Here is a 19724-nt window from a genome sequence, read left to right as displayed (position 1 = left end):
AGGGACCCAGCCGGAAGTCGACCCAGCGGCCGGAAGTACCCCCCCCCGCTCGCCCGGCCAGAGTGCTTCCGGGTTAGGGGACGGCACTCGGAGCGCGGCAGATTCAAAGTGCGGGCAGGGCCAGCAGGCTTTTTGGCAGCTGTGGCTGAGGTGGACGTGGAGGTGGTGGTGGCGCCCGGCGTCAGGCGGCGGCCACGCTCGGGCCTGGTACCTGCTGCTCCTGGCAGCGGCGGCGGTGCTATGGACCAGGCCGTGGGCGACCTGAAGCAGGCGCTGCCTTGTGTGGCCGAGACGCCGACCGTCCATGTGGAGGTGCATCAGCGAAGCGGCAGGTGAGCCGGTCCGACCGGACCCGATAGGACCAGGGCCCGCCTGAGCGGATTCGGCCCCGGCGTGGCCCCTACAGATAACACTTGGTCCAGACCCCGACTGGATCCCACTGCGCCGGACACGGACCTGACCCATCTGGCCTGACCCTGAACGGGACCCACGCAGAGCCCAGCCGGGCGCCTCCCGGGAAAGCTGGAAGTTGGGACCGGCCAGATACTCAGAGCTCTCAGTTCTAAGGGAAATGTAGATGTTGTCATTGGAGCTAGCATTTCTCAGGCCCTTTCGTGTAAGGAGGCACATCATAGTGATCGCACACCTTGGTGTGGACTCAGAACCAGTCAGCCTGGCCGTCAGGTGGCAAGGTGGGCTGAGTGGAGCCTTGAATGCCAAGCCGGAAGTGTTACGTTTTCTCAGTGTGAATGCCAGGCCTTGGGCACTTGTTAAAATGAAAACTCTTGACCCGGCCCCACAGCTGTGGGGTTTTCTTCTTTCACTAATAATAGTAATAGCCAACATTTATTGAGTGCTCACTATGTGCTAGGCATTGTCCTAAACACTTTAAATGTATTGACTGAAATACTGTGTAGCAAAAACTTGCTGCTGCCCCTTTATCTGATGGAGAGCTGAGGCACCAAGTCCTCTGGCTGCTCCCCGGGTCACGCAGTGAGCAGGCAAGGGACAGGCCCACGCCCTCCTGTACTCCTAATTACTGCACTTTCTTGTGCATGTTCTGATTTCTTTTTTTTTAATGTTGTTAAAATCTTGGGTTTTTTAACTTAGAACTGATCTTTGTGTTTTGTTTGTCTGTCCAGCACGGCAAAAAAAGAAGATATAAAGCTGAGTGTTAGAAAGCTACTTAACAGACATAATATTGTGTTTGGTGATTACACGTGGACTGAGTTTGATGAACCTTTTCTGACCAGAAATGTGCAATCTGTGTCTATTGTTGACACAGAATTACAGGTTAAAGACCCACAGGTAAGTTACTAATTTCCCTGTGCCAAGAAACAGTCAACCCTTAGCTGAATAGAAAGTTGGTGCCATGAATGTCTGCTTGCTGCTTTGATAGTGTGTGTCAGAAACTGGTTTGCTCTGCTTACCTGTTGGTTTGATGATCAAACAGGTACTGGCTCTGGCAGGAGCCAGGTGCTGGGAGCAGATGTCGCCCAGTGCCAGCATGCTATCAGTACAGTTGGGGAGAGATTGGAAACCAGGAATTAGAATGAAGCACCATAGAGTAGTGGACTACACCGATGAAGCCTGTGTGCCTACTCTCTTATTCAGTCAACAAAATTTATGGAGTGCTCAGCACGTGTTGGGACCATAGGATGTCTGGGGTCAAGAGAGATGAGGAAATGGGCTTGCCTTCTTGAATCTCTTCATCTAGTCCAGCATATGAACTGCCTTACCCACCATCTTGTAGAGTTCGTGTGCGGGAGCTAAAAGGAGCTTTGTATAACAGTGTAAATGTGTTGGGGCAGTTCTATCACCAGTGTAAAAACAAGCCAAAGTTTGTTTTTACTCAAACAAACCTCAGGAGGATGAGTCACTGATACCTCCACAGTTTCTGTCTTATAAAGAATAAATTTGGAAGAATTAGTACGGCACTAAAATAACGCTTATGTGGTGGACCTCTTCATTCCTTTTTTTTATTGATTTCAGAGAGAGGAAGGAAGAGGGAGAGAGAGAGCTAGAAACATCAATGATGAGAGAGTCACTGATCAGTCGAAAGTCCTGCACACCCCCCAGTGGTGATCGGGCCCACAACCCAGGCATGTGCTCGGACCAGGAATTGAACCTCAGTCTACTGGATCATAGGTTGATGCTCAACCGCTGAGCCACACCGGCTGGGCAACCTCTTCATTCTTATATTAGGGCTATCATTTGTGACATTGTTGGAGATTTATCCACACTGAGATCTAATGCCATTGTACTCGATTTTGGTCAGCCTAAGGGGAACTGGAGAGCTTTCCAACACTGTTGTGGAGGGACAGTTAGCATAGCCTAACTGGAGGACATAGGTGCTAATCACTAAAGATTTTAATGTTCTCATCTTCGACTGCAGATTCACCTCAAGGAATTTATCTTAATAGATAATTATGTAATTTTGTAGAGATATATGAACAAATATCATTGCTAATAAACACTAACAACTTGAAATATTTTAACTATCCATCAGAGAGTGGTTAAATATCTGACACATTCATACCAGTTATGATATAACCATGAAAAAGAATGAGATTTCTATCTACTGATGTGCAATACCTCTAAGTTCTAGAAAGGCATGGTTAGAAAGCTGGGATAGAATCAATTTGGGGTCAGATATGTGTGGATGTGTTATACACTAACATCTATGAGGTTGGATGTAGGGGACTTAGACATTCTTCATTTTATAAGTGCAGTTTTTCAACAAGCATGTGCTACTTTTATAATTATAAGAACAAAAAACTTGTTTTTTCAAATAGATGTTATACCCCAAAAGGGAAAGGAAGGATAAACATGTTTAAAAGAGCTAATTCTAAGTCTAAAATAAGTTAATAGCCTTTTCATGTAATTTAAGAACTATTTTTTAACATACTGCACCTTCAATCTTTATTTTTGGACTTTAAGATTAAAATTGGACATTAGAATTCAAAAGCGAGCGATTTTTCCATTTGTGTAGGTTTATTTTATTTTCCTTCTCATCACAGCCCATCGATTTGAGTGTGTGCACTATTGCACTTCACATCTTCCACCTGAATGAAGATGGCCCCACGAGTGAAAATTTGGAAGAAGAGACAGAAAATATAATTGCAGCAAATCATTGGGTTCTGCCCGCAGGTACAATGTGATAGTAACAGTAGGTGGAGCATGCTGAGTCCACAAGGTCAGAGGAAGGCACACACCCTAGGCTTGCCAAGTCAGTTAACCAAAGAGATTTTTGTTCACTTGTTTTGTAGGATTTTAGGATATTTTATATCTTAAGAAATGGAAAGTATATCACAAAAGAGGGAAGTAGAGAATTCCTTTGGACTGGTCCCTCACAGGCAGTGTTCATCAAGAATGTGACCAAACTCTTCTTTCCTGCCCAGTTGGTCAGTCCTGCTGGACCACTCCTTTCTCTTCCTGTCTCGATGCTTGTTCATGGACTTCCCAATGTGTTCTTGTAGGCAGAATCCTGGGGTTAACTCAGTCATCAGGTTTTATACCTGATGTGTTAATGGCTAGGCTAGACCCGCTGATTTGCCTTGCCCAAATGTTGGATTCACTGTGCTGTGTAAAGCTTAGGTCCACAAAAGATGACTGTGCATAATGACATAACAAGAAGTAACTCTTACTCAGTTAATTATCAGTAGTCCTACATAATCGGCATTTGTTTTACATATTAAGAAAATTTTTAAAAATACAACTTCCCTGTAATCAGAATCTTAGCATACCATGTGTGGGGCAGGAGACAGCATCATGGCTCAGGGCAGATCTACCTGGTAGGTGTAATGCTTGTTTTCCTAAAGTTAAATATTTGTTTTACTTTGTCACAGCTGAATTCCATGGGCTGTGGGACAGCCTGGTGTATGATGTGGAAGTCAAATCTCACGTAAGTTGCACTTTTCCCCTGCAAAAGGCCCCGTTATTTGAAATAGAATCATTATTGTGTTGCTCTCCAACACCTCAGCTCTTTTAACTCAAAAGGGCTTTTGGGAGCCACTGCCTGCCCACAGCCAGTGTCCTGGATGTCCGTCCTCTGAGATTGCTCCCAAGTGGAGTCAGTCTCGGGAGCATCCCCTGATGGGGAAGAGGGAGGGTGCTGAATGTGAAGACAGCTTCGGTTGGTTTTCACTCTTAGGAACCTGTGGGGGCTGAGGGGACAGTGCCACAGAGCAGACAGAGCAATTACCAGCACATCTGAACCCCCTTCAAGGGGAAGGGTCCTTCTGCACACTGTGAGGGACACCAAAAGCCTGTATCCCATTCCCCCAGGCTGCTCTTGGCAGCCACAGTGAGAGAAGGAAATTCTGGCTGTTGTATATTTTAGTGAGTGTGCCGTGTGCTTGCCTACTGCTGTGTCAGCCCAGAGGAAGGAGCTTACTCCTGCTTGACAAGTCCCTTAGTTATTTTGTGTGATGTTGGCGTTCTAAATAAAAGTGTCTTTGTGTTTGTCCTTTATGCTTGTAATAGTAATAGCCAGTAATAGCCGGCAGTTGTCCTCTTCTAAGTTATCTTTTAAAGTGAAAGCTTGTGATGTATTCAAGAAGTGTTTGATTGTGGCAGTCTCTAGAGGGCTGCCTTGCTCCTCTCCCTGCTGTTCATGTAGGAGCACATATAATGGGAATCCTTGCCTGTTAGCTCCTTTATCTGCATTTTTCCTTTCTTCACTCAGCTCCTCGATTATGTGATGACAGCGTTACTGTTTTCAGACAGGAATGTTGACAGCAATCTCATCACCTGGAACCGTGTGGTGCTGCTTCACGGTAAAGCATGCGGGATTGCGTTTGACAAGATAGACTGCGTGATGTCAGACTTTACTTGTACCTTTGTCCTTCTGCGAGGAGTTACAGCAGTTTTATTCTGGTGGAGCCAGAGTTGTCCTAGAATGCTTCTTCTCTGTGAAGCCTATGCAGCTCACATTACTCTGGGCATTTGTTGCTTGACCCTTGGTTTGGCAGCCACCCAGTTACTGCCTTGTGACCTTTTATATTATTATTAAACTTTTCAACCAACTCTTATTTCCCCAACTGATCATATACTCCTTGGAAAAGAAATTGCCTCGAATTTCTTTTTAGCATTCTTAGAGCTTTGCTTTGTGAGTAGTAAACTGCAAAACCATCTTTACAGAAATTCTGTCTGCTTCTCAGAGAAAGATAATAGCTATTTTTCTTAACACTGGATGGAAAGAAAGCTAGGATACACAAATTATAGTGAGGAGGGAGTTCAGAGAAGCCAGCCTCTTTATACCAGTTAAGATTGTATGCTTGAATACCCCTTTTAAAAAGTTATGTCTTTTAAATAGCAGATACCTCAGCATATTATACTGATACCAGGATCAGGGTAGGCAATCAATAGGTATTTCAATTATTTTTTCATTTTCTTTTTTATTATTGAAAATGCTTACAGAAAATCAGTTGAACCTGTCAGCATTTTCTATTAGATGCATTTGTTGTTCTACATTGGTCACCTCAGGACTTCTGCAAGGCATGCTAGGTGACACACAGACCAAGAAGCTGTACAATCAAGGATCCTCGCCTTCACCCTCTGGTTTAGTATGGGGTGCAGGCCCATGTAGAAATAGCCATAGTGAAAGACGGTGCTGCTATGGGCTGCAGATACAGCAAACTTTGGTGCTTAAGAGTCCTGATGATTAGCAAGAAAGGTGGGTTTTACCTTCGAAAGGTGCGTTAATAGGTGAATTTCATAGAGGACATGGGGCAAGGAGGATGTCAGCAAAGACATAGAACAGGAAATGCAGTGCATGCGCAGAGAGCTGATCAAGTCCCTGGGCCCAAAAGCAGGGTTTGTGTCAGGGGCAGTGGAAGCTAAGGAAGCACAAGTTAAATTCAGATTTGGAAGAAAGACTTTTAAAGTGTGTTGGTAATATTTTATGGCACTTGCTCTGCTAGCAGACTTCTTTGTGAGTTAACAAGCAGTGCTTGTAATAGCATTCGTAATATTGGAGACTCTGCTTCTAATTTTGTATTCTGTGGAAAATGCAACTGCTATTGTTTTGAGAAATTTGTTACAGCACTGGCTTATACACTCATTTGCTTAAATTTTGTTACAGGTCCTCCGGGAACTGGAAAAACATCCCTGTGTAGAGCCCTGGCCCAGAAATTGACCATTCGACTTTCAAGCAGGTAACTGGTGATTTGAGAGGAGAGTAGCAGGAATGGGATTACCTGCATTTCCTTTATAATCGCAGAAGCTGTCTTTATTTTATTTTATTCTGTCTTTATTTTTTAATAATTTACATGAATAGCAGGTCCCTCTCTTTCTTTATAAATTAACTTTCTGTATTCAACATAGAGTTATGATTTCAGTCTTTTTAAATTTATGGAGACTTGCTTAATGACCAATACATGGTCTGTCCTGCTGACTGTTCCATGTGTACTTCAAAGAACATGTTTCTGTTCTTGTTGGGTGGAATATTTCATGGATGTCAGCTTAGGGTACTTGATGCCCCTGCTGATTGTTTGGTCTGCTGTTCTGTCACTTACTGCAAAGGAATGGCCAAGCCTGTAATGGTGAATTTGTCTGTTTCTCCTTGAGTTCTGTCTGTTTTTGGGTTTATGGTTTCATCACATTTGGAAAGTAGTTGGCCATCATTTTCTCAACTAAGTTTCTTCCCCACTCCCCCATCCCACCCCTTTTCTGGGAGTCCGTTAATTTGCATGTTAGACTGTGTGATATTGTCCCACAGATCACTGATATTCTTTTTTGTTTTTTCAGGTTTAAAAATTTTTCTGTCTGTGTTTCACTTTGGACAATTTCTGCAGAATCTAATTTACTTTTAACTCTATTCAGTGAAATTTTCATATCTCACAGTGAATTTTTTTCTCTGAGGTTCCATTTGGTTCCTTTCGTACTTTTCACTTACTATGTTCTGTTGAAATCCTTGAGCAAGTATACAATAGCTGTTTCAATGTTCTTGTTTACTAAATCCATAATCATTCTTATTTCTGAGTCTTTCTATTGACTGGTTTTTCTTCTGGTTACAGGTCACATTTTATGCTCTTGGCATGTCAGGTAATTTGTTTGAATCAGACATTATGATTTGAAGTGTCTGGGTTCTCTAAAGACTGTTGGGTCTTGTTCTGGTAGGCATTTCAGTTACTCATGATTTATTGTGATCCTTTTGAGGTTTGTTTTTAAGCTTTTTTAGAGAGGGGTCTAGATGTAGTCTAGTTTTAATTCTCAAGCAGGCTCTTCCTGTGGCCTCAGTTGAACACCTTGAATGAGTAACAAGTATTCTCCGCTTTGGCTTTTGAGAACTTGAATACACCCAGTCTGTGTGAGCACCGGGAACCATTTAGCTCACAAATCTGTAGAGCCTCATGGATTTTCCTGCTCATAGATATCCAAGTTCTAAAGATTTAGAGGGACCCCAGGGTGATTTCTGGTGCTTTATTCCTGAAAATCTTCCTCCTGGCTGGGTCTTGCTCTGCAGCTATTTGCTGCCTCAGGCTCTTTGAACTCTGGCCTCTGTCTCCTTAATTCAGCACAATGGTGGTGCTCTTCCTGTGTCCTCTCCAGGTGCTCCAGGATGAGAGCTGGGTGATTGTAGCACTTACTTTATTTTCCTTCTGTCAGGTCACAGTCCTCTGTTGCCTTGTTGTCCAGTGCCCTTCATAGATGTTTCATTTATTCTGTCCAGTTTTCTAATTGGTGAAGGCAGAGGGTAAATCTGGTACCTGTTACTCCCATTTGGCTTTAGAAAATGAAATCCTAAGAGATTTACTTTTAAATGTCTACTTTCTTTTCAAAATATCTTGTAAGTATCTTTACATAGGGAAAATGCTTTATTTCAACCCTTTATTTTATGCTTAGGAACTTGGCCTTTGTCTTGACATGTTGAAATGCACCTATGTTTTAAAGATAACTAAGGGCAGTTTCCTAAAACATCAGAGAGTGAAAATGTTATTACAAGAAATAGAAGTTTTTCTAGTACAGTCATGCATCACATAACTACGTTTTAGTTAACAATGGACCGCACATATGATGGCGATCCCATAAGATTATAATGGAGCTGAAAATTTTCTATTGCCTAGTGACATTGTAGCCATCATAACTGTCAGGGCACAATGCATTACTCACATGTTTGTGCTCATGCTGGTGTAAACAAACCCACTGAGCTGCCGGTTGTATAAAAGTATAGTGCATACAGTTACGTACAGTACATAATACTTGATAATGATAATAAACAACTGTTACTAGTTTATGTATTTACTATGCATACTTTTTATTATTTTACAGTGTACTTTCTACTGTGAAAAATGTTTGCTGTAAAACTGTGTGCCGTGTGTTGCTGGCTCATACTCTTGTTTACCCGAGTCTCGATTGCGTCCTTTTGCCTTGTGCTTGATTTAACCTTCTGTTGTTTTGTGCGGTAACAGGCTGTACAGGTTGGTAGCCAGAGCACCAGGCTGTACCATAGAGTCTAGGTGTGCAGTGGGCTGTGTGCCCAGGTCTGTGTAAGTGCTTCTGTGATGCTCTCACAATGGCAAAATCCCCTGATCATGCATTTCTCAGAATGTACCCCCATCATTAAGCAAGTGATGTATGACTATTTATACAGTGATCTGAAAATAATATATAACTTTGGTTAATATTCAACCCAGTCTTTATTTTGTTACATTGTTTGTCTTCCTTCTCCCCTCTTTTGTGAACGGAATTGCTAAATGGCCTTTTTCTCTTTTTTAAATGGAAAGGCAGTGATACTTTTTGAAAGTAATTTTTTTCCTTCTGTGGACTTTCAACATGAAAGAAACTGGAGAGGACCTAGAAGTCAGCTTCTGTCCTTCCTCAGTCTGGTTTCCTGTGTGATTCTAGTCAGAACTAAGTGCATTCAGACCTCTCAGCTGCCTCTTGAGTGCCTGGAGTATTAGTGCTGGATGTCATTCACTTAGTGTGTTAAGGTTCACTTTTTGCCATTTGAGCATCCAGGGTGCTAGACTGTGTGCTGGAAAACAAATTGTCACAGTCTTTAAGGTTTGGTGGAAGGAGAAAAAAATATTCAGCTTCAGCCAAAACTTCTGAGCTTGTTTACATTTGTTTGCCATATTAATACCAGTAGTACTTTTTAAACATAAATATAAATTACAGGTAGATTAAAAATGAGAGGGATTTTACTTTTGTTTTAATTCTAATGAAGATATTCAGTTCGAAAAACTTGATTTGCTTCAACCAGAACTGTTGGTTGCATTCTTTTAGAATTTTCATACTTATTTATTATGCAGATTGCTTAGGTACCTTGATTCTTTGTCAGTAATTATAATGACTTAAGTTAGTAATGCTCACCACGCTGGGCAGCTGAGAGATGTATTTAATGAGCAAAAGTGCTGCCACTGGGGTGGCACCAGAGGACTAATTTGTAAAGTAATTGTCTTGACTCTTTTTTTTATCATCCTAGGTACCGGTATGGTCAATTAATTGAAATAAACAGCCACAGCCTCTTTTCTAAGTGGTTTTCAGAAGTAAGTATTAATATTAATTCTAATTCTCTGGATTATCAACCATGTAGTTGAAAAGGTGGCCTGTATATTAAGCAGACTTTCTGTCTGCTGACTTTGTGGTGGTCAGAGGAAACTTTCAGAGTTAAGCAGTAACTTGGAAATAGTCTGAGGCCTGAAAGGCTGGGTACATCCAGACCTTTGATTGGGTGGGACTGGACATTCAACATTGTCTGAGAAGGGAGGGCATTGGAGTTCTAACCTGGACTGCACTGCTCAGCTGAGCGTGCACTCAGGGCTCTGAGCCTTTTTCCGCCATCTGTGAACTCAGGGGCTTGGACAGGGTGACATTGCAGGTATCCCTCACTTCTGAACTGCTCTGCCCCAGGGAACCCTGTCAGTAGACCCTTCTGGTGGATGGGAGTGGGGACAGGGAGTGTCTGTAAGGGGTGCACCCAGCTGGTTTGCATGTTTGCACCTATGATTCATCTCATTCCCAGTCATGGGGACAGCCGGGAAAGGGGAGGTAAGAGGAAGGCAGACAGGTGAGCCGTGTGGCCGTGACAGGAGTCAGTGTGGGCTCAAGTCTTAGTGTCCTGTCACATGAAGCAGGGAGAGAGGGCATTTGGGTTGACCTCCACCCCTGCAGATCTGGCTTCTCTGATTTAGGGAGTTCTCTGAGGGCTGTCAGGAGATGGTAGGCTTGCGGGGGCACCTGGGGTGAGAGTGATACCTGGTGGGGACATGTGTATACCAGGCAGCGTGATGAGTACAGGTCAACACTAAGAGTATTTTGGTTCCAGAGTGGCAAGCTAGTAACTAAGATGTTCCAGAAGATCCAGGATCTAATTGATGACAAAGACGCTCTGGTGTTCGTGCTGATTGATGAGGTAGGCAGACCTGTGGTGGAGGAAATTCAAGTCTGAATGCCTTCTTACTGCTGCTGGGGTGCAACCAGCCCCTTGCTCAGCCCAGCTTCCATCAGGCAGTCGCTGTCTCACGCAGTCCTGTCCTTGGCATCCCACATGTTAAGCTCCTGGCACACCCGGACTCCTGACACCCATTCATTTGTTCCTTCTCTTGCTCAGTTGACTTGTTCTGTGACTGCCCTGTGGGGCCAGGTACTATAATTTTTTATCCATTGCTCTGTCCCCACAGGTGGAGAGCCTCACAGCTTCCCGCAATGCCTGCAGAGCAGGCACCGAGCCTTCAGATGCCATCCGTGTGGTCAATGCTGTTTTGACCCAAATCGATCAAATTAAAAGGTAATACAGTTATGTGCCACTTAACGATGGGGGTACATTCTGAAAAATGCATTGTTAGGTAATTTTGTTGTTGTGGGACCATCATAGAGGCACTTACATAATCCCAGATGGCATAGCCCACTGCATGCCTAGGCTGTGTGGCACAGTCTGTTGCTCCTCACCTACAAACCTGTGCAGCATGCTACTGTACCTAGCACTGTAGGCAGCTGTAACACATGGTAAATATTTGTATGTTTGAACATAACCTAAATGTAGAAAAGGCCCAGTAAAAATACGGTATAAAAGAAAGTGTATGCGTACATGCATGTTGTGGGAGCAGGGGAAGGGCTGTGGAGGGAAGCACTGGAGGGAGAGTAGATGTCAGGAGGAGAGAAGGAAAAGGGGAGACAAAGGGGGAGCAGAGAGTGAAAGAGACCCAGAGAGATAAAGCCTGAGACAAGAGATAATAAAAAGGAGAATCAGAAAGGAAGTGAGTGTGTGTGTGTGTGTGCGCGCAGGGGTGGGTGGGCTCCCGGGCTCCCCTGTCTGCCAACTCTGGGGCCCCAGCCACGGGCAGCTGCACAGTGGAATGACAGCTTGTTGAGCCTTCTCATCTATTTAAACCAGCCAGCTAGCAGTAAATTCAACATTGTAGTCAGGTCCAGCTTTTTCTTTTAACATTGCAAATAAACCTTTTGCTTCTAACCCATTATAATCTTATGAGACCACCATTGTATGTGCCGTTCGTTGCTGACCAAAACATAGTTGTGCGGTGCATGGCTGTAAAGTCTCTGGCACACAGTGACCTTATGTGAGAAGTCACAGAGAAGATGTATGAGGGCCTGGCCAAGTAGCTCAGTTGGTTAGAGCATTGTCCTGATACGCCAAGGTTGCAAATCAATCCCTGGTCAGGGCTCAGATAAGAATCAACCAATGAATGCATAACTGAGTAGAATAGCAAATCGATGTTTCTTTCCCTTTCTCTCTCTCAAAATCAAATATATTTTAAAAAGAAAAGAAGATGTATGAGTATCACACACTTCTAGACCCTATTCCAGCTCTCGTAACTAAAAATGCCTCTGGCATTGAGTATTTGTTCTTTTTCCACTCTTGAGGCAGCATATACTAAATGCATTTTTCAGAAATTAAGCACTTTATTAGAGTATTAAAAATGTAAAACAACTTGGGCATGGTGAAGACTCATACCCTACAGAGAAGCATAAAATGAAGAGTAAACTGCTGCACTCATGCATCAGCTCCAGTACAACTAGGTGTGTCGTGGTTGAAGGGGCTGGCACTGGGCAGAGGAAGCATCCTTTGCTTGCCCTTCTTAGGGCCAGATTTCATGTCCTCATAGTCTAGTCTTACAGGTCCAGGGCCTGTGCTCAATGTTCCCAAAGCTGTTCTAGCTTTAGAAAACAACTCCTAACCTGACTCACAAGGAGGTAATGTCCAAACCAGAACCTCCACTTATTCTTTGCAGGACTTCAGTGCTCCCTCTGTCAACCAGAGTCCTCATGTTTGTTCTCCAGTGTCTCTCTGCTTCCAGGGTGCCAGGGCTCCATCACTCAGAAGCTAGCTTATTGAATGTGGAATGACAGTGAACTAAATTGTGCTTATCCCAGCCTTTACCATTGTTTTACAATAGAGGATATCTCTAGCTTCTTGGACATGTAGTTGTCTGTTGGGGTCAGCTGCAGAAAGAACCCTCTTGCTTCTCGCCCTTCTATAGGCAAACCTGTGGAAGGTGTAGCCCCTCGTTGCTACTTTTGTCCCTCCCCGACTTGCCCCTCAGTCTAATTTCTACCCGTGCTACTACCCCTCGTTCACCTCAGTGTTCAGTTTTCTCTTCCTGGAAATTTCCACAGCATTTGACTCCCTTGACTTCACTCTCCTGATACCTCAGTTTCTGCTGCTGGTGTTTCCCCACCCTCTCTTCATGGGGTCCCTGCATAGCCTGTTCATAGCCTTCTGTCCTCTAGCATCACTCATAGTTCTGATGAGCAAATCCTCACCATATATCTATGTATCCACCATGACCAAACATCAGACACGCTCCCAAGCTGCTCATTTGTCCCTGAAACCCCAAATGCCCATGCTCCCATGACACTGACAGCCATGCTATGCACCCACCACTCAGGCCATGACATGGGGTCACCCTGACACTTCTATCATCAGGGTACGTAGGCTCAGGAAGGAGCAGAGACACATGTGCCTCTGTTTCTCACCTCCCTTGCCTCACATCTTTACATCCTAGTTTAGGTCCCTCTCTGGGTAATCATTGCACACCTGCTTTTGTGTGGATCATACCCTTCATAACAGCCCACCCTGAGACATGTTTCCAGCTACTTGCTCCTTCTGCATCCCCACTTGGGTACTACACTGAGCAGCCTGCTCACCCAGCCTCTATACCAGTTCTTTCTGCCAGGTTCCTAGGACCCCTGTGCTCCCATCCCTGCCCTCATTTGGCTTGTCCTGTTCACTCTGCGGAGGGCTGTATACCTGTTGCCAGAGTCTAGGTGAAACTGATCTTCCTAGGTGCTTCCTGGCCACACAGCTGCCTGTGGACCACCTGTATGCTGACCACAGGCCCTTGAGGGCAGCACTGCCACATCCCCTGTGCCCAAGTCCACCAGGCTGGGAAGCATGCTCCCCAGGGCACCCTGTGCCAGCCTAGGTTGGTAAGCAGAGTGGCGATGGTGGCTCTCTTGGAATTTGGAAGCTAGAGGGGAAAGCAGCTGGTAAAAGGGATAAATAATTCAGCTTCATGGTGTATCCATGAGAGCTGTGTGGTAATGAGCAGTTGTGTGGCTATGCCTAGCCAGGCAGGCAGGGGTATTGGTGCAAGGGGGCCATAGTTCAGGAGATGGGGTGGTCGGGGATGCTCTACAGAGATTAGACCTTTACTGCAGTTGAAAATAGTAAGGGAATAGCCAGCAGGTGTCTAGGAGAGATTTCCAGAAGCAGAGAATCGACCAGAGAAAAGGCCCCTGAAGAGTTGGCCTGGCACGCTGTGTTGTGGCCAGGACCTCAGAGCTGCAGGACCTCAGGAGGCAATGCAAGTTGGTATTGGGACAGCTAGCTGTGTAGCTAGCTGAACAGCAGCTAAATGCCCAGAAATTTCAAGGGCATCTCCTGATAATCCCTGTGTAGGGTAGGGTATAATCGAGTTACAGCCACAGGGTGATTGGTCCTCACTTCTCTGCCTCCAGGCACTCCAATGTGGTAATACTGACCACTTCCAACATTACGGAGAGGATTGACGTGGCCTTCGTGGACAGGGCTGACATTAGGCAGTATATTGGGCCACCCTCTGCAGCAGCCATCTTCAAAATCTACCTCTCCTGTTTGGAAGAACTGATGAAGGTACTTTGATTTATTTTTCCTCTCTGCTAACCAGTAGATTTCTTACATTTTCTTAATTCCCTGACATAGCTTAAAATAGTTGATTCCAGTATGGAATAAGGTATTTTGACATGGCATTAACCATTTTCTTAGATTGAAATTTTTAGTTGTATCTGGTAGGTTGCGGTAGTAATCAAAATTATGGCCACTGACTCAATATTTTTGCTCTTTCTGCACAAAATGATCATCATGGATGTTTGATCTACCTGCAGGTGATGAGTGAGTGGGAGAGGTGTGGGCTGTGGTCAGTATTGCTGGCAAGTTCTGGTTCTAATGGCCTTTGCAAGTGACCTATTCTCTGGGCCTTCTTTTCCTCCCCTGAAAGAAGAAAAGTAGAGGTCCTGGATCCTAGGGAGGTCATCCGGACTGGAAGGTCCTTCTCAGTGAGGTCGTCTGACTGGAGGTTGTTCACAGGGAGGTCATCCGACTAGAGGTCATTATTCACAGGAAGGTCATTATTCACAGGGAGGTCATTATTCACAGGGAGGTCATCCTGACTGCAGGTCATCCTGACTGGAAGGTCCTTCGCAATGAGGTCATCTGACTGTAGGTTGTTCATAGGGAATTCATCTGACTGGAGGTCATAGTTGAGAGGGAGATTATTTAACTGGAGGTCATAGTTCACAGAGAAGTCATCCTGGCCAGACAGACACTCACAACCTATCATCAGCTATAGTGTTCATGTCCATTTGGTCCCATGTTCTAGTGATAGCAATGAGCACAGCAGCAGTAAGCGCAGTAATGTTCACAGTCTCTCATAATTCAGTCTAACAGGCCTGACCTGTGCCTGCTGCCAGGAGCTCTGGGCACTCGGGGAACATGGGCAGTTACCAAGCCAGTCAACAAATGGGCATTTACATGGTGATCATAGTAATGGCATCATTGTAATTGCTGATGGGATGGAATCAACACCTCCCCCTCACCCTGCAGCCACCTCCTGGCACCACTGATGTGGGACTCCAACATCCTCAAAAAGGATGACACAGCCTCTGTGACAGGGACAGGAGAGCCAGTCTCAGCACTGGTCTCAGCTTGGCACTTTCCATCCTACTTTTCTGTGGTGTGGGAGAGGGGCTCCATGGAGCTTTAACTTGAGACCCCAAGTAGCCGTCAGAAATGATGTAATGTAGTACTGCTGCCAAGCAGCCAGTGTGATGGCAGATCCTGCTGGAGATCACTGAGTGCCTTCAGTGTGGTCATACACTGTGCTGCGAATCCAGGGCGTGTTCTAAGATTTAGCCAAGTGCACAGACTTTTTCTGGGAGCTGAGCATGTGGGCAGATGTAGTTTCTTGTACAGATTATAGGAGTTAAGGTATTCCAGTGCTGTAGTGGAGAGCTGGCTGGTCCTGAAGACTGACGTGACTGTGGTCCTCTTTGTTAAGAGCCGGAGGTCTGCCATTCTTGCACGAGTCTGCAGGACAGCGCCTGTCAATGGAGGGGGGGCAGGGGCAGCTTGGGAGGCTGCAGGGAGCCTGAGGTAGTCAGTCACTTAGGCGGGGTCAGAATATATCAAACACAAACTCTATTTCTTAATTTTATCCATGACCCTCACCAAACGTCCAAAATGTGTGAAGGAAGCCATTTCTTCTTTCTCCTCTCTCCTGATTCCCAAATTGAAACAGTTCATGTTAAAATTCATTCAGTAGTGGGCACTGTCGCAGTTCAACAGTTCAGTGTGGCTACTTGGCAAAGTGCGTCCAACATGCAGATCTTGTGACAAAGTCTACAAGGTGAACTTGGACTCAGATCCTGGGTCTGTGTCATTGCACCAAATGAGAGTCTTATCTTAAAAACAACAAGCACAGACCCTTTTTTGAAAGGCAGGTGAAGTCCTGGCCCCAGAGCCCAGCTCTGCCATCTATGGGTGGTGTCACACCCTTGAAACTGAATACCAGACTGGACTCCCATGTTGTCACGTGGTGAGGATACATTTTGGCCAAAGGCATAGAAGAGGCTGGGTCGATGCTGGTTTCTGAGACACGTTTTGTTTGTATTCTTGCCTTTGTTTGAAGAATCAGGGAGATGTGTGTTGGGAAGGGGTGGAGTGTGCGCATGTGCGTGCACACGGGCACCCCTGAGAGGGGAAACCAGTCTGTTTCCTGGTTGTCTGTGCTTGTTAAATGACCCTATTTGCATTTTTATAAGATGTGATGTGGTTTATGTTTGTTGTCTCAGCGCTGTACTATTGCTGACCATATGCACTCTGCCCTCTATCATCCCAGTGTCAGATCATATACCCTCGCCAGCAGCTGCTGACCCTCCGCGAGCTGGAGATGATTGGCTTCATTGAAAACAACGTGTCAAAGTTGAGCCTCCTTTTGAGTGAAATTTCAAGGTGTGGATGGACCTCATTTTTGTAACCAAGAAAAGTCCATTTGCTGTAGGAATAGGGAGTTATAATTGATTGTAGCCATCTAGGGTAGTCGTTTGGGGGTCAGAGGACAGGGAGTTGAATCCTGAGTCATACAGAGGCAGGGGAAGCTTTGAGAGCCCCCTAGGCCCCAGGTTCCTGGACCAGAGGATGGAGGTCCAGTGCTTTCAAGTTTTCAGATGGCTTTGGGGATCAAGGGAAGGTGGGAAAACGGAGCAGAGCCTCAAAGGACAGTTAGAATTCAGATAAACTAGAGAGAAATCTTCAAGGCCACAGGCACTATGTGTGCAGGGACCTCAGGTAGGGTTGCACTGCAGAGGGCCAAGTTGGGAGAACTTCCGAGTTCTGACCAAAGAGTTTGGACTTTATTCTGAGGTGGTGAGACATGTGAAAGGTTTTGAATGAATGATAGCATAAAGAACAGTATTATTATTATCTTTATATAATTTTTTTTAAAAAACTTTAAGAGTGGGAGGAAGGAGGAGGCAGAGAGAGAAACATTGATGTGAGAGAGATACATAGATTGGTTGCCTCACATACGTGCCCCAATTGGGGATTGAACCTACAACCTGGGTATGTGCCCTGACTAGGACTTGAACCCATGACCTTTCAGTGCACGGGATGGCGCTCCAACCAACTGAGCTACTCTGGCCAGGACAGGAACAGTAATTTTTAAAGATTATATTTTTGAATTATCTGTTGAAGAGATTTAAACCAGTTGAGATGGGACAGAGGGGAGCAGTTCAGAAACTTGTGCAAAAGTTAATAAAGACATCAGATAATCCATGCCACTGGGCAGGCATTGCAGCCCCTGAGCACAGCAGTGCTTATAGGTGGCACATCAGGGCAGCAAGAACCCTGTCCCACCTGGAGCAGTAGCTCAGGACTAAGGGAGACCAGCCCCACTCAAGGGGTTGGAGAAGGGATATTCAGGGGTAGGGGTGGCGAAACCAGTCCTGAAACACATGACTGTTCATGTGGAATTGACATCCCTGAACTTGGTTTACATTCACAGGAAGAGCCAGGGCCTCAGCGGCCGCGTCTTAAGAAAACTCCCTTTTCTGGCTCATGCGCTGTATATTCAGGTAATTCTTCCACAGCTGTCTTCTTCCTCTGGGTATTCCTCTCACTGCCACCCACTCTGTCCAGCAGAGTGTGGCCATGCTAGGAGTCGCAAGTAATACCATTGGGATATCTGCCTTATTTTACCTCCATTTCTAAAGGGACAGGCTCCTGGGGCTGTAGGAGGTGCTAGCCTTGATACCTTAGTGGTGGGGCCCTGTCAAACCCTTTGGGAGGAGGTGGCCATGCTATCTGCTCACACACATCAAGCTCACATGCAAGCCTCCTCAGGTGCTCATGCCCCTCAGGTCTGGGCTCAGCTCAGACAGAACAGTGGCCTGGAGTTGCCCTCTCTGATGTCTGCGTCTTGGATGGGGTGAGTGCTGCCAGTGGCTCCCAAGGGCAAGGGTCACCCCACAATTCTTTCATATCCTTTCAGGCTCCCACTGTCACCATCGAGGGCTTCCTCCAGGCCCTGTCTCTGGCGGTGGACAAGCAGTTTGAAGAGAGAAAGAAGCTTTCCTCTTGTGATTGATCAGGAAAACAAAAGAGAAACTACATGGCCGTAATTAAGAATGTGGTCATAGCATTAAAAATGTACATATTACTCAAGATCAAAGGTGGCACTTGCCATCTGAAGTGAGCTTGTTTTATTTAGTGCAGACATTTCAAAGACTATTTAATGCATAAGGAAAAACCTATTCACGTGTTACAGAAATCAAGAAAAAAATTCTAGGTAAAGTGTTCTTCACAATAGTCAGATATTGTCCTCTTTGTGGAAAGATGCAGTCCTCGATGTTCATTCAAAACATGTGTCAAACGCCCCTCATAACCAGCGCAGGCAGTGCAGCAGTATTTCTCCCTGCCGTTCTGTTCAATAATGTTATCACAGTTCAAATGAAAATTCACATTAACAGATGTGAAACAAATTGGCTAATAATTGGTATATTCCACAGAATATTATGTTTGCTTTTATCTCATGCTAAAATAAATTTTATTAGTGTTTTGTACACATTTTTTAAAGAACATGTTACCTCTTGTTATATAGCTTTTTAAGTATTAAAACATTTTTTTCCAGAATTTTCTCATTTTGTTTCTCTTATCACTCCCAACCTCTTTGAATATTATTTAAAAATTGTTTACATGATTCCTTAACTTTTAGCCTGTTTTTTGCTTTAAGGATAAAGGCAGAAGAGGCTGTGCCCGTTTCTGGGAACTACACACACAACTATGGGGAGGGTTTCTCTCAGGCTGCATGGTGGAGGGACCCCCAAGGTCGTGGCACACACAGGTTTTGTGTCTGTGCCATCTGCCATCCTTGGCTTTAGCCAGATCCAGTGACTTCTGCCTTGGAACCAGAGCCTGGCTCTGATTTCCTAAAGACCCTATAAGGGGGTTAAGGTAGGGTGTGGGCACCGTAACAGAAGGTGAGACGCTTCATGCCCTAGTATTGGGGCTGGAGTAGGCAGAGACTATGAAACAACTTCATTTCACAGGTTTGCTGCTGAAATGCCCAATGTCCAGGTACCCAGGTGGAAGGAAGGGGTTGGGGGAGGAGAAGGAGAGCCTGAGGCACTGTGGATGAAGAGACAGACATAGTAAGGGAGACAGCCAGGGGGAGGAGAGCTCAGGAAGAGGTGCTGGCTGAGGATGAGAGATGTGTGTGGGAGGAGTCCATCTACCAGACCTAGGCCCATTTCCCAGAAAGTGGGTTCTAGAGGTTCTGTGGGTGTGGCTGATACATCCTCCCATGGGCCACTAGAGGGCGACACCACTCCATGGGATGGGATGGAGGAAGTTTGGGGCTCACCAAGGCCCCAGGGTAGAAAGAGTGGCCAGCAGAGGTGGCCATCGAGGCCATGTGTCCCTGTTCAGGCCCCGTGGGCCCCTCTATCCACCTACAAGCTATGTGTGTTCATATACTTGTATGTGTGCACACGTGCATCTGTCCCAGTGAGTGTGTATATATGGACATCTGTGTGTGTGTGTGTGTGTGTGTGTGTGTGTGTGTGTGTGTGTGTGTGTGTGTAGGGGAGGGGGTGGGGCAGAGCATGGGAACATGCCTCCTCAGCACCTAGCTCACTAGACCTGTGTAAAGAGAAGGAACATGGGCCATCCCTACATCCACCTGTCCTTCCAGAGGATGCCCCTGCTTGGGATGGAAGGGCCA

General features: G+C 45.4%; 1 protein-coding gene across 2 annotated transcripts; it reads left to right on the top strand.

Moving 5' to 3' along the window:
* The first annotated feature begins 225 nt into the window (after window positions 1-225).
* TRIP13 (thyroid hormone receptor interactor 13) lies at window positions 226-18634 on the top strand. 2 transcript variants are annotated; one of them, XM_016212217.2, is made up of 13 exons: window positions 226-332; window positions 1143-1308; window positions 3021-3150; window positions 3849-3904; window positions 4688-4778; window positions 6086-6158; window positions 9431-9494; window positions 10274-10360; window positions 10629-10735; window positions 13927-14080; window positions 16344-16456; window positions 17508-17577; window positions 17994-18634. In XM_016212217.2, exons 1-13 carry the CDS (start codon window positions 241-243, stop codon window positions 18087-18089), a joined length of 1299 nt encoding a protein of 432 aa, XP_016067703.1. In that variant the 5' UTR covers window positions 226-240; the 3' UTR covers window positions 18090-18634. The 2 variants fall into 2 exon arrangements, with proteins under 2 accessions (XP_016067703.1, XP_016067713.1); XM_016212227.2 differs by lacking the exon at window positions 10274-10360.
* The last annotated feature ends 1090 nt before the right edge of the window (window positions 18635-19724 follow it).

This window comes from Miniopterus natalensis, chromosome 3 (genome assembly GCF_054644295.1).
Source record: "Miniopterus natalensis isolate mMinNat1 chromosome 3, mMinNat1.hap1, whole genome shotgun sequence".
In the NCBI taxonomy this organism is placed as follows: Eukaryota; Metazoa; Chordata; class Mammalia; order Chiroptera; family Miniopteridae; genus Miniopterus; species Miniopterus natalensis.
The sequence above is the reverse complement of the archived record's forward strand: the minus strand, read 5'-3'. Positions and strand labels throughout refer to the sequence as shown.

Excerpts from the sequence above, each read along its gene's own strand:
- TRIP13 (XM_016212217.2), top strand. The coding sequence starts at position 241 with ATGGACCAGGCCGTGGGCGACCTGAAGCAGGCGCTGCCTTGTGTGGCC. Across the intron at positions 9,495-10,273 it reads TTTCTAAGTGGTTTTCAGAA|AGTGGCAAGCTAGTAACTAA; the intron begins GTAAGTATTAAT and ends TTTTGGTTCCAG. Across the intron at positions 10,736-13,926 it reads CAAATCGATCAAATTAAAAG|GCACTCCAATGTGGTAATAC; the intron begins GTAATACAGTTA and ends CTCTGCCTCCAG.